At 25.5% G+C, this 14,824-nt stretch overlaps 2 protein-coding genes across 5 annotated transcripts; both read left to right on the forward strand.

Annotated features, from left to right (window-relative positions):
- The first annotated feature begins 1,992 nt into the window (after positions 1-1,992).
- LOC147908310 (beta-keto L-gulonate decarboxylase-like) lies at positions 1,993-8,242 on the forward strand. Of its 4 annotated transcripts, none has more exons than XM_087410559.1 (7): positions 1,993-4,435; positions 4,923-5,047; positions 5,114-5,208; positions 5,281-5,447; positions 5,754-6,027; positions 6,107-6,312; positions 6,753-8,242. In XM_087410559.1, exons 4-7 carry the CDS (start codon positions 5,430-5,432, stop codon positions 6,915-6,917), a joined length of 663 nt encoding a protein of 220 aa, XP_087266685.1. In that variant the 5' UTR covers positions 1,993-4,435; positions 4,923-5,047; positions 5,114-5,208; positions 5,281-5,429; the 3' UTR covers positions 6,918-8,242. The 4 variants fall into 4 exon arrangements, with proteins under 4 accessions (XP_087266685.1, XP_087266687.1, XP_087266688.1 ...); XM_087410561.1 differs by having other exon boundaries at positions 5,754-5,907; XM_087410562.1 differs by having other exon boundaries at positions 5,818-6,027.
- Positions 8,243-9,494: 1,252 nt separating this feature from the next.
- LOC105151169 (beta-keto L-gulonate decarboxylase) lies at positions 9,495-14,061 on the forward strand. The gene is made up of 7 exons (XM_087410317.1): positions 9,495-9,691; positions 11,225-11,375; positions 11,445-11,543; positions 11,613-11,773; positions 12,055-12,334; positions 12,417-12,625; positions 12,952-14,061. Exons 2-7 carry the CDS (start codon positions 11,279-11,281, stop codon positions 13,093-13,095), a joined length of 990 nt encoding a protein of 329 aa, XP_087266443.1. The 5' UTR covers positions 9,495-9,691; positions 11,225-11,278; the 3' UTR covers positions 13,096-14,061.
- Positions 14,062-14,824: the final 763 nt, after the last annotated feature.

Consider the following 14,824-nt stretch of genomic DNA (forward strand, 5'->3'; position numbering starts at 1 on the left):
ATAGTTACATTTGGTAGTAATCTCATGATATCAAAAATGATAATATGAAAAATATTTTTAATCTTTATTATTTGACTTGTGCATAATAGACATTATATGCACACATTTAAACCATGAATTTAAACATATTAAACTACGACTTGACATTTAATTTGTATCTATGTTTTCTTATTATCTCTTACGACGTAGTCAAAATCACAAGGGCTCTGCGTAAAAAATGAAGCAATATCAAGAAATTCAAGATTCTTGTCTCGATGAAACACTATTATGTATATTTTATATTATATATATTATATATATTATATATATTAAATATTATATATATATTATGATATAAATACAATTCTGAAATAGATGAACATAATTACATGAAAAATGTTGTAGTTAAAGGGAACAAGTATAAAGATCAAAGAAAAATTCCATACATCTCATTATTTATATTCTCTCATTATATTATCATTTTATTTTTTATTTCTTATATAAGAAATACATAAAAATCTTATATAAGATGAAATGTATACACAGTACATGTAACTAACTATGTATATTATATGGATTATCTTATAATAAATCGAACTTTCATAATTTGAATAAATTTCATTATATGTATATATCATTAGTATTTTAATGTTTTCAAAATATTATACATATGCACGAGCATGTATATTTTTTGTATATTTTTCCTTATGTTTAGTTTCATTTAGTATTATTAATAATTTTCGGTATTCATGAAGAAAAATAAGAAAGTGTAGAAATAAAACAATTCCTAAACGGTCATGTAAAAGTAATAGTATTCTCTTTTAAAATCATGTTTAAAGTCCTCTAGAAGTTGTAGACAGTCGTGGAGTCTTAAGTCGTAGGAAACTGACCAATTCTAATAGAGTATTCTTACAGTTGATTGTGATTGATTAGTTTTCTACGACTTAAAACTCCATCTACGATTTCTATGTAGAGGATTCTAAAGCCTCCTGTTTTACCACGTAAGCACGTATAATTTTTATATAAGAAAATTTTCAGACTTTATAAGAAGAAAATAAATGATTTTTGTCTCTTGCAGCTTTTTTATAAAGTTGATAGTATTTGAGTAAAAAATTATTCAGAACCAATATTTAGCAATTTTTAGTAATTAAAATTTTGTTAACTATTGCAAAAATTGTAAAATAGATTTATCGGCTTAGTTTAGTCCACTCTATCTATACAGAATGATTGACAAAAACTTTTAGAGCACCCTGTAAAAAATAAAATTTTGTTCTAAATTTTATACTTTTTGTTCTCACTATATGAAAAAAGCTTTTTTATAGAGAATTTACATACAATATTAGATATTTTTTACGTTCTGTTCTAATATAAGCAAGCGAGTATTCCATGTGTTTCTGATTTAGAAGCTAATTTTCTTGACTGTACGAATAATTTTTTGCATCCAAATAACGCTATTTTAAATTTTCTCTAATTTTAAAAATAATGTACATTATTTAATTACTACTCTTTTTAGTTCATCAATTTTTTGAAATGCACAGTTTACTTTATTGTTTATAAATAAATAAATATCTATTAATTTAGCCCAAAAAATGATCGTCAATTAGTCGACGAAAAATGATTATAAAAATACTGCATTATATTAGGTGTTGGAATTAATTCGTAGCGTTTTTTAATGAAAGAATGTTATTTATTTCACATGAGCATTAAAAAATACATTAATGAAAGTACTTCCCATCACTTGTAAAACGCTACGAATTAATTCCAACACCTAATATCTTTTATCAATAGAAATGTTGGATGGATAACAACAATTCTAATTAATAAATAAAAAATTAAATCGGTGAATATTTAATTTTATATTTATTAATGACAATTGTTTTTATCAATTCATTATTAATAACTGTTAACAATACCGGGAATTGTTTACTTAAATCACAATATCGACAGCAAACGTGTTTTTTTATTTCTACTGGATTTCGTCAATTTTATTATCAACAAATGTAAAATTATTAGGTGTTGGAATTAATTCGTAGCGTTTTACAAGTGATGGGAAGTACTTTCATTAATGTATTTTTTAATGCTCATGTGAAATAAATAACATTCTTTCATTAAAAAACGCTACGAATTAATTCCAAAACCTAATAATTAATGAAAGATAAAAGATATCATTATTTATGAAAAAATATGAAATAAAAGATACTTTGTTAGAATGTTTACATTTTTATTTATGTAAATACATTAGAATTGTTTTTAAGGAAGACATCCCAAATTAAAACATTTTAAGTTATAAATAATTAGTGAATTTAAGAATTTTTTAATTTCCATATTTTGAATGTTTCTTTAAAACAGGTTATTGTTAAAATTCTAAGAATTCTAACAAAATCCTCTTACTCATACTCATACGAAATTAAATCCAAAATTGATAGAAATTTTCGATTATTGAATCAAAACCTTCTGGATCGATGTTGTATGTAAAAGGAAACTTTTTTCTTTGGAATGTTAAAATATTTTTCGAAGATTATTTTGCGTTAACTAATAATTAAATCGAAAAATATTATAATTTAAATTACTCGTATTACAAAAATGACTTTATTTTACTTATCCTGTCTTTATATAAATCTTATTATATGTGTTATTAGCATTTTAAATTTACAAAACACCATATACGTTTGTGTGTGTGTGTGTGTGTGTGTGTATGTGTGTATGTGTGTGTATGTGTGTATACACATAAACAAGATATAAATTTGGGCATGCACTTAAATACGCAAATATTTAATTGCAAATTGCACAATACATTTATTTTCAAGTATTAGCATTGCATTGACAGATCATAAACATATTTATAACCTATCTTTCTTATAATCTTTTAATACATAATACAACTTATCATTTTCATTAAAAAACAATTGATAGATTTAAAAAAGAATTATTTATTTAAATAAATTGTTTTTGTCTGTTTTCTATTATCCAATGGGGAATGTATGTATTAGGTGTTGGAATTAATTCGTAGCGTTTTTTAATGAAAGAATGTTATTTATTTCACATGAGCATTAAAAAATACATTAATGAAAGTACTTCCCATCACTTGTAAAACGCTACGAATTAATTCCAACACCTAATATTTAAATCAAATATGACATTACTTGCTTAAATATATTGTCTAACAAAAGTTATAAAAACAAATTAATTAATTTAAACAGATGGACAATCTTTTTTAATGTCAGGATAGAGAGAATGTTGAATAACACTGAAATTCGAAAAATTCAAACAAAATCCTTGATTTAAATCATGTGTTTTATAAAAATATGATTATGTGTTGTCTATCGGTCTATACATTTTATATAACATTAGTCATTTTAAGAAACATAATATTTTTGTTAAGATACAAAATTATAAAGATAATCTATTGAAAAACAATTAACAATATCTCGAACTACAAGTTTTAAAGTTACAACTCACAAATGACACTTTTCTACATCTATCTCCAAAAAAGGACCTCCATTTGCTCGCTATCTGCACTGTGTAAAATTTATTGTTTTCAATAATACAACTATGTTGCACTGAAAAAGAATTAATCATTTGACTGAATTCTTTTAGATTGTTTTTATTATTTTTAGTAAAAAAGTATGTACTTAAGTCACAAAGAACAGATTTAAAAATATATACATACTCCAATTAAATAAATAAGGACTAAATTAATAATTAAATAAAAAATTCTTTTCTAAGGTGAAGACTTATATACAGCTTAAATGCATTAACTAATTCCAACTGTATGGTATTATTAACCGTATGGTACAGAAAAACTTTTGCTGAATACAGAATATCTTATTTTGTTGGATTTCCAAAATTTTTATGTGGAAAATCAAAAATAACGAGCAATGCAGCAAAAGTTCTAGCAATCAGCTTGATCGTACTACAAAATTATTTTGATAGTCTAACAAATTTATTCTCAAATCTGTATCGAACTAAATTGTTAAATCCTTCAATAAAATCGTTCTCTTCGTGTACATATTAAAAAAAACAAAATAAACAATAATCTTGGATTAATAATATAATACAGATTAATAATTAAACATGTAGTATATTACACGAATGTTTCGATTATGTAGCGTTATATTACGAACTCACAAAGCTTATTTTAAATTGTCGACTTTAAACCAATTTCTTTTTTAAAATAAACAATACATTTTAAATTTCCATTGGATTGTGAATTTCAAAACGGTTTTCAAACATTCACGAAATTCTGTTTATCTATTTCTACTGACGCTTATGACCGCTATGATTCTATAGTTTCTTAAATCATTGTTTTCTTATTACATTATTTTCGAAATAGCAGTGACAAAGTAACATAACGTTTATATAAGTACGAAGACAAAGACGTATCTCTGACGTTGAAGTCTGTGACTAAGAAATTAAAGTAATCAAGCTATATTTTGCAATTAGTAACACATAATTAGTAAGTATGTGACACAAATACTTGATATGCACGCATATAATATCTTCATTATTCTAATTTAAACGACTATGAGACGATCAAAATTGTTTAAATAAGTAAAACATTTAACAATTTTATAAAATAGTAAATATAATACAAAATAATGCATGTCTGCTCACAGAATTATCATTAACTCATGAATAAATATATAAAAAAAAGATAATATTATGATTTATAATTTTAAATAAGGTTCAAAATGAATACAATTCAACTAGATAAATAAGGGCTAAAGAAGACAGGATGGATCTATCATGCTGATACTTAATAAAACATACTCTTTAAATATTCCAAATTCGATCATTTCACTATAATCTTTTTCAGTAGTTCATGTAACTTTACAACATCAACATTCCTCAGATTTAATATTAAATTTACTATTACAATAGAATAATTTGTAAATCATTACGCGTAGCTTTCAGTAAAAATTAATTAATTAATTATTTAATAGCCTTGTGTTCCAGTTTTAATTTAGCATTATGGCAGCGGCGCCAAATGGGGATGCTTACACAACTGATTTTGTTCCTTATCGTGTATATCCTTTGGTACCACTGACCCTCTTAGAAGTCGTAGAAGGTATGTACAATTTATTATTTAATTCACCAAACACGTCATAGTCATGCGTGTGTTACATGATAATAGTTCTGCAAAATGGTATGCAACCCCTGTTCCAACGACTGAACATCGACATAACTAGATGTCCTTATCTACTGCACCATATAATCTTGCCGGAGTAGGTAAGAAATCACAACAAAGCGTGTAATTTTTCATTAAATGGAATATCTTTAAAAAATGAATAATTCATACAGGATTAGGTGGCTACACGTCGATAGTAGAATTCTTTCCTCACCAAGAAAATGTACCGTGGAATTAAAAGACACCGGATTTTCGAGAAATATTCACAACCAGTTGCCGTGATGCCTTTATTATCGGAGCTTCTTACGCTACAAAACCAAGCATGCCTTATTATGGACATGTACGTGTTATCAATATTTTCACATTTTTATATGTGAAAATACTATTGTGTGAATAATACTATTATGACAATAAAAAGTTATGATAATATATCACTGCTACATGAATAACAATGTAATGATAGATATCAAATTGCGATAATTTACGAATCATATCACGAATCAAATCATCGTTATTTTATCATTTGTAATTGCATTCTACTGATTTAATATTATTCAACTCATTCAATGAGTTTCAATCATGCTTTTATCACACACGATTCCTATGATATTATTACTGTTTCTCATAAATCTGATTACTGTTATAGCTCATTATGAATGCAATGTATAGAGCACCTATGGATATTAAGAACGAGAGCTTTATTTTCGCAGAGAGGCGTAATAGACATACAAGAATAGAAAAGTTAACCGATCCTAACCAAATGATATACACCAACAAAGGCAATTTCTTTATCAGCGAGGGTAAGGAGGACCGTGTTATCAGAGTGCGTGCAAAAGGTCGAAAAATTATTAACACAGATATTATAACTTCAATGCAAACGGTTCTTTACGAAAAATATTCTAGGGAAAATAAAGTTGTTGGTAATTAGTCGTCTGATGCATACAATTAAAAAAGGATATATAAAGACAATCACATAATTTTTTATGTCTGGCCTCAAAGCTTTAGGTGGTGTTTTAAAAATGACAAACGGAAGTGTGTCGTGTAATCTTTTGTGGGACCATTATGAGGAGCCGATATTAGAATCATTTCATGATTTTATTAGAAGACAGCAATGTCTCGAGATATATCTAGAGTCAGATATGATAGCCGTTGGTACAATAATTAATGATAAGCCACTAATAACTCGGGAACAGCGTTACGGTGTTGTAAGTTATTTATCTCAGTTATGCGGACACTAAAAACAATTGATCTTGTATTAGGTGTTGGAATTAATTCGTAGCGTTTTTTAATGAAAGAATGTTATTTATTTCACATGAGCATTAAAAAATACATTAATGAAAGTACTTCCCATCACTTGTAAAACGCTACGAATTAATTCCAACACCTAATAGTTATCATATTATATTATTTATTATAAACAAATATCATTAAAAATTTAATTGTAATTAATTAATACAATTATTTTTGTCAATCCGCTTCTGTCAAATTTAAATTTGTAATTATTATATAAGTTACTTAGGTTAAAATAGTTGATATATTATATGTGTTAAAATAATAGAACCTTTCTCAATCATTTAATCATTGAACGCAACAGATTTGTATAAATCCGAAAATTTAAACATACCGAAGTATTGATATTTTTTAGTTGTTCGTTTTTTGGAATCTGTACGATAGAAGTGAGTTCCATTGTTTCTCTAATTATGGAGCAGGCCGACAATTTATTGGCGATATTACACCGGATACGACGGAATATGAAGGTTACTTCAATGTAGCAGAAAATATGCGTATAATACCGGTTATATATAATTAAATGCCATTTTAATATTGAACTAGGTATTACGTATTCTCATATGCAAACTGAAATTAATGTAATATTAGCACATTATTGTGACGAAGATGTCATATCAGATTACAATAATTTATAAGATTTTTTGACGTAATAGTTGTAATATAATGAGGAGTTTTATATCTAATATTTGAGAACTCTAACAACTAATACCATAGGATTTAAATATATTCAATCTTGCTATGTTTCCCTAAAACGAAAATCGATAAAGTAATTAAATTCATCATTCGATTACTTTAATTGAACATAATTTTAATTCTAATTTTTCAATAACATGACAAAAATTCTTGTAGTATTAAGTACAATTCTGGAATAGATAACATAATTGACTCATTCTTAACGGACCGCTTAACGAGAAAGTATTTGATTAAAATTATATTGTAACATTATTAAAGAGGACTCTACACTGGTTCATAAGTCGAGATCAAATCGGTATCGATAGATTTTTCGAACCATTTGATTTGATGTTGATTGTATTTTCTACTGGTTGCGTTAAAGTTACGAAAATGATTTTAAAAAGTGACTTGTTCTATTATGCGGTTACTAAAAAAAGTAATAAGTAACTTATAACGCATAGACGAATTATTTTTTTTATTACAAAAAATGTAACAAATAAAAATAATTAATTACAAATAAATAATTATTTTTTTTAATAATGACTATTCTAATTCGTTAGAAATAGCGTTTGACTTTTGCAACTCTGGTGTTACCGTTACCATCATAAAAATTTCATAATATCATTATCAAATTATTATTCTATCAAAATAAAAACGATAAAAGCATACTTTCATTCTTTTAAGTTTCCATTTTTTCGTTTACTGTCATTATACTTTTGTAATGCAAATTTCATATTTATATAGAATGTGACTTCCTCGAATGTATTTACATACAATAATCTGAAATATATAATATATACAGTTCATATAACTACATATAATGTATGCATAATTTTATAATAAATCAGATTTCCATAATGTTCGAATAAATTTCATGATACACATTATCCGTATTTTAATGTTTTATACATGCAAAAATATACATGCACAAATATACATGCGTATATAGTGAGTGTAAGAAGTGCTCATATAACAAAGTTTTTATAAAAAAAGTTTCATTTGTCGAATATAAATATTAATATTAAGTTTTATACAATGAATACGGTCTATTCTAATATAAGAAAACGAAGTTTGCACGATTTCCTATTTAGATCATTTTCTCCAGTATACGTATAATTTCCGTGCGTGCAAATAATGCCATTTTTAATTTCTACTTATTTTAAAAATAATATATTAGGTGTTGGAATTAATTCGTAGCGTTTTTAATGAAAGAATGTTATTTATTTCACATGAGCATTAAAAAATACATTAATGAAAGTACTTCCCATCTCTTGTAAAACGCTACGAATTAATTCCAACACCTAATATTATATTTAAAAATATTACACATTTTGTAATAAAATAATTTTGAGAAATATATAATCTACTTTATTCTTAATAAGTACATAAATATCTAATCAACCAGCGACAAATGACCGTCAATTAGACATCAAAACCGATTAATTTGGAAAATATTGCATTATATTTTTTGTCACTTAGATGTCATTAGACTTTTAATTTTTTATTTATTAATTAATACAATTGTTTTTATCAATACGCTTCTGTCAAATTTGAATTTGTGTGATAAAAATAAATTATATTAATGAAATATTTCACAATTACTTAATCGTTAAACACGATAATTGTTTCTAAATCTCAAAAATTAATGAAATATTGATGTTCCATAATTTTCAGTAGGTATATGTCCAATAATCGTGAGTTACATAGTTTCTCCAATTATAGAGCAGATAGGCAATTTATTAGTGTACTACTCCAAATATGACAAAATATGAAGGTTACTTAAATTAAAAAAAACATTTAATTATAACATATTATAAATATATTATAATAAATTGCCTTTTTAAAATTCAACTAAATCCTTATATATTTTCATATATAAACAAAAATTTATGCAATGTTACCAACACATTGTTGTGACAAAAATGTTATATCAGATAGTATATTACAAGCTTACAAGCTTTTTGATGTATATTTTACTATTATTGAGACTTTAAGGCTTTTAATATTCGAGAAACATTCAGTTCGAAAAACGGGCTAGTAATCCAGCAGTAAAGTATTATGTAAAGTCGGCTTTAAATACATTATCCAATAAAAGAAGCAAATACTACATTAATATATTCAAATGGAATATTCATTTTGAGTATGAAGATTTATATATAGCTCAAATGTATTCATTAGCTCCATCATTACGACATTACACGTTAAAAATAAACAATGTAAACAATATTATTGAATTAATAATAAAAGACGGATAAAATATATATTACGTGACATTTTAAAAATATCGCGTTTGTTTTTTAATAGAAAACATTTGTATAAATTAGACTTTAAATAAACGTTTTATTAAAAATAAATAATGCATTTTAAATTTCTATTTATTTATAAATTTCAAAAGCTAGTAACGATTTCACAAAATTATGTTTATCAGTTATTGATTCAGATGACCGCTTTGGTTCTAAAGTATATTAAATTGTTGTATTCTTGTTATATTTGGGAAAAAGCAGCATCTCAAAATGTGCCATACCGTTCGTATAGTTATGACAGGAAAGACGTATCTATGACGATGATTTAATTAAGAAATTAAACATTCTGCGATCATATAATACTTTTGCAACGTAATTGGTAAGTAGAACACACACACAAACTTGATATGCAAGAATATACACGACATAATGTCTGTATTATTCTAATTGAAACGACCAAGAGAACAAACAAGATGTATAAATAAGTAAAACGTGACGATTTAATAAAAATACAATAATACAGGAAACATTTTGACTCACAGAGTCATCATTAATTCGTAATTAAACATATAAAAGATAAAAGAATATTACGAAATACACTTAAATGAAGCTATAAATGAATATAATTTAACTAAACAATTGAGGGCTAAAGGAGCTGAGCTGGATCTATTGTGTTGATAAAATATTCTCGTTAAATATTTCAAACGTTCATACCATTTTACAATGATTTTATTCAGTGATGTACATAATTTTACTTAGTAAGTAATAATTTGAATAAAAAGCATCAACAATTATCAGTTTTCCATTTTATCACCTTATTTAATATAGTGAAATAATTCCTCGTTATAATACTCAAATATTATATGCTCTTAATGTGATCCATGATTCGAAACTATTTCCAGTTATTTGTACTGGAAAATCACATCCTCTATGGTCTTAACGAGGAATGATTTAACGATGTTAAAAATGATTTAATGAAAAACTAATAATTGTAACTGCAATTACTTCCAATTATGAAATTTTGCTTTTTACACATCTTATTTGCTCGACTCTCGGTCGTTTAGCATATTTTTTGCTTTTTGAACTAGCGTTATCTGACTAATTTGTTTATATTTCTTTATTTATTTAATAATATTTATTTAATAATATTTAAACCGTACTTCAATCTAAACATGTCTTGCGTTTGTTTCATGGATACTGTTTTATGGATAATGTTTTTATAACATTATTATATTACGGTTTTTAGTTGGGAAAATTAAATGACAAATTCAATTTAACAGCGCATTAACAACTACATACACAGAGCGACATTTGATATATTTTTTTAATATTTTTAATCCACAGAAACTTATGAAATAATAATCATTTAAATTGTATTCTTGGCAACTACAATTAATAGCAACCATTTTACTATTTAAACAAACAGTACTTGAATATTAATGAATTAAGACATTTGTAATTTATATCCAAAAATAATCCGCATACAATTCACATAATATATTTTGGTAGATACATTATTTATAACAGATTATTGCAAATAAACCCATCATAAACTATCGCTCAAAATTTTAAGGTGTTTCGTAATTTTTAAATCATCCATAACCAATTACCTTATTTAAAAAAGTAATATTTAATTTCATATTTAAACTTATTCACATAATTAGAATAATTTATTATTGAGAAAATATAAATTTTAGTACATTTATAATGTTAATAAAAAAGTTAGTTAAATCTACTTTCCAAATTAAAAAATGCATTAAACTTTTGGGCAGTGACATACAGCATATAGCTGTAACATATTAACAATCATCCCTCAAATTTTAGATTATTTCAAATAGTTCACTAATGTTAACCTTTCTTTCGGATATTGAATTTATTTATATTATAACAATTTATAATTTATTACGCGTAGTTTTCAGTAAAAATTTAACAATCTTGTGTTCCAATTCTATAATAATTTAACATTATGGCGAATGCATCTAATGGCGATTATTATACCAGTGAATTTTTACCTTATTTTACCATTCAGTTGACCCCACCAACCCTCTCAGAAATCGCAGAAGGTATGTGTATATAACATTTATTGTTTAATTCACCAAACACATCATATTTGATGCATTATGTGATAATAGTTTTACAAAATGGAATGCAACCCTTGTTCCATGACGTAAAAGTCGACATAGCAAGATGCCCTTATTTAACTACAGCACCATATAATCTTGCCGGAATAGGTAAGAAATTACAAGGCATTCAATTTTTCTTTTAATGGAGTATCTCTAAAAAATGAATAATTCATACAGGATTAGGAGGTAACACGTCGGTAGTAGAATTCGTTCATGACGGAATACCGTGGAATTATAAAACACGGAATATTCAAGATGTACTTACAACCAGCTGCCGTAATTCTTTTATCATCGGATCTACTTACGCTACAAAACCACATATGCCTTATTACGGACACGTACGTATTATCAATATTTTCACATTTTCATATCCATGTAGATAATACACGACACTATGATATGATAATGTGTCACTGCTACGTAATTGACGAGGTAATGGTAGATAGCAAATAGCAATAATCTTCGAATCATATCATCAAATTACCTTACTATTATTTTGTAATTCCATTCTACTGATTTAATATTATTCAACTCATTCAATGAGTTTCAATAATGCTTTTATCACACACGATTCCTATGATATTATTACTGTTTCTCATAAACTTGATTACTGTTGTAGCTCATTATGAATGCAACGTATAGAGCACCTATGGATATTAGGAACGAGAGTCGCCTTATTTTCGCAGAGAGGCGTAACGGACAGACAAGAATAGAAAAGTTGACTGATCCTAATCAAATGATATACACCAACAAAGGCAGTTTCTTTGTCAGCGAAGGTAGGACGGGCCTTGTTATCAGAATGCGTGCAAAAGGTCGAAAAACTATTAACACAGATATTATAACTTCAATGCAAACAGTTCTTTATGAAAAATATAAAAGGAATGAAAATAAAATTATCGGTAATAATTTGTAGTCTAGTGTATACAGTTAAAAAAGGATATATAAAGACTATTACATAATTTTTTTTGTCTTGCCTCAAAGCTTTAGGTGGTGTTCTAAAGATCACAAACGGAATTGTGGCGTGTAATCTTATGTGGGACGATTATGAGGAGCCAATGTTAGAATCATTTCATGATTTTATTAGAAGACAGCAATGTCCCGAGATACATTTACAGTCAGATATGATAGCCGTTGGCACAATAATTAACGATAAGCTAAAATTTATCACTGCGGAACGGCGTTACGATATTGTAAGTTATTTGTCCCGGTTATGCAGACATTAAAAACCATTGATCTTGAAGTTATCATATTATACTATTTACCATAGATAAATTAGATAAATATCATTAGAAATTTAATTGTAATTAATTAATACAATTACTTTTGTCAATCCGCTTCTGTCAAATTTAAATCTGTAATAATTATATAACTTACATGGGTTAAAATAGTAGAACCTTTCTCAATCATTTAATTATTGAACGCAACAGATTTGTATAAATCCGAAAATTTAAACATCGTTTAATTATTGATATTTTAGGTTATAAGTATTGATATTTTTTAGTTGTTCGTTTTTTAGAATCTGTACGATAGAAATGAGTTCCACTGTTTCTCGAATTATGGATCAGGCGGACAATTTATTAGCGATATTACACCGGATACGACGGAATATGAAGGTTACTTCAATGTAGCGGAAAATATGAGTGTAATACCATTTACATAATTAAATATCATTTTAATATTAATCTAGGTCATTATGTATTTTCATATGTAAACAGAAATTTATATAATGTTAGCACATTTTTGTGACGGAGATGTCATATTAGATTACAATAATTTATAAGCCTCCTCCTCCTTTGACATATTTTTTATTTAATGAGGATGTGGAATTCTTAATATTCGAGAAACGTTCTAATAATTAAATCCTTTGGATTTAAAAATGTAGAATCTTGCTATGTTGAAACAAAAATCAATAAAGTAACTAAATTCATAGTTTATTATACATCATAAATTCATAATTCGGTTACTTTAATTGAACATAATTTGAATTCTAATATTTTTCAATGTAGTGTATCATCAAGACAAAAAATTCAAGAAATCTTGTCTTTGTTTTATCTCGACTCAAGTTAAGACCAAAACCAAAAATTGGAAATTGATTTTAAGAAATTGTTGTCAAGAAATTGTTGACAAGAAATTATTATCATGTCCATTTATTGACAATATGGCAAGAAATTTCTTGAAATTCCTAAAAATTTTTGACAGTTTTTATTTTTAATACTTTATTATTTTAATGGTTTTTAATTTTATTTCTGATTTAAATAGTTTTGAATAAGTTAGATTTCAACATTTCAATTGTATTTATTGGTATTTATAACAGATTATAAATACCATTAAATAATATAGATTTCAATATTATATTTCAATATTATATAGAAATGTATATTCATATATTTTCATTAAATAGCAAAATAGCATATGACCAGATTGTAAATCGATTAATGAAAAATAGAATGAAATCCCTAACCAAATTAAATTATACTCGTCGATTTTTGTACTAGATAGTAACCTTTATATTTATGTGTAAAGGAATATATATAAAATTAATATTGCGAGATTACTGCAAAAGTATAAACATTTGCGTAATTTCTACTAATAGTATCAATTAAATGGAATCAGGAATGAGATTAAAATATACAGTAATATATATATAATATAATAATAATAATAGTTATTATTATTTTATAATATATTATTATTATATATTATTATTATGTATAATTATTATTATTATTATAATTATTATATCTAATAATCTCAGGAATTTAATAATTTGAAATAGTTACATTTGGCAGTAACCTCATGATATTAAAAATGATAATTTGAAAAATATCTGTAATCTTTATTATTAGATTTGTGCATAATAGATTATAGGCATAATTTTAAAACATGAATTTAAACATAGTAAACTACGACTCGACATTTAATATGTATTTATGTTTTCTTATTATCTCTTATGACGCGACGTAGTCTAAGTCACAAAGAACCTGCTTAAAAAATGAAGAAATGTCAAGAAATTCAAGATTTTCAAATTCAAGATTCTTGTCTCGATGAAACACTATTATGTATATTATATGAATTATATATTATATATATTATATATATTTTGATATAAATAGAATTCTGAAATAGATGAACATAATTACATAAAAAATATTATAGTCAAAGGGAACAAATATAAGGATCAAGTATAAAGATCAAAGAAAAATTCCATGTATCACATTTTATTATCTGTATTCTTTCATTATATTATCATTTTATTTTTTATTTCTTATACAAGAAATAGATAAAAATCTATATAAGATGAAATGTATACACAGTACATGTAACTAACTATGTGTATTATATGGATAATCTTGTAATAAATCGAACTTTCATAATCTGAATAAATTTCA

Source organism: Acromyrmex echinatior, chromosome 10, assembly GCF_024713525.1.
Source record: "Acromyrmex echinatior isolate Ae372 chromosome 10, ASM2471352v2, whole genome shotgun sequence".
Lineage (NCBI taxonomy): Eukaryota > Metazoa > Arthropoda > Insecta > Hymenoptera > Formicidae > Acromyrmex > Acromyrmex echinatior.

What these genes read in the sequence shown, in the direction of transcription:
- LOC147908310 (XM_087410559.1), top strand. An exon ending in TAGGGAAAATAAAGTTGTTG is followed by an intron (nt 6,028 to 6,106) that starts GTAATTAGTCGT and finishes CTGGCCTCAAAG; the next exon opens with CTTTAGGTGGTGTTTTAAAA. An exon ending in GGGAACAGCGTTACGGTGTT is followed by an intron (nt 6,313 to 6,752) that starts GTAAGTTATTTA and finishes GATATTTTTTAG; the next exon opens with TTGTTCGTTTTTTGGAATCT.
- LOC105151169 (XM_087410317.1), top strand. Translation starts at nt 11,279, where the DNA reads ATGGCGAATGCATCTAATGGCGATTATTATACCAGTGAATTTTTACCT. An exon ending in CCTCTCAGAAATCGCAGAAG is followed by an intron (nt 11,376 to 11,444) that starts GTATGTGTATAT and finishes ATGTGATAATAG; the next exon opens with TTTTACAAAATGGAATGCAA. An exon ending in GAATGAAAATAAAATTATCG is followed by an intron (nt 12,335 to 12,416) that starts GTAATAATTTGT and finishes CTTGCCTCAAAG; the next exon opens with CTTTAGGTGGTGTTCTAAAG.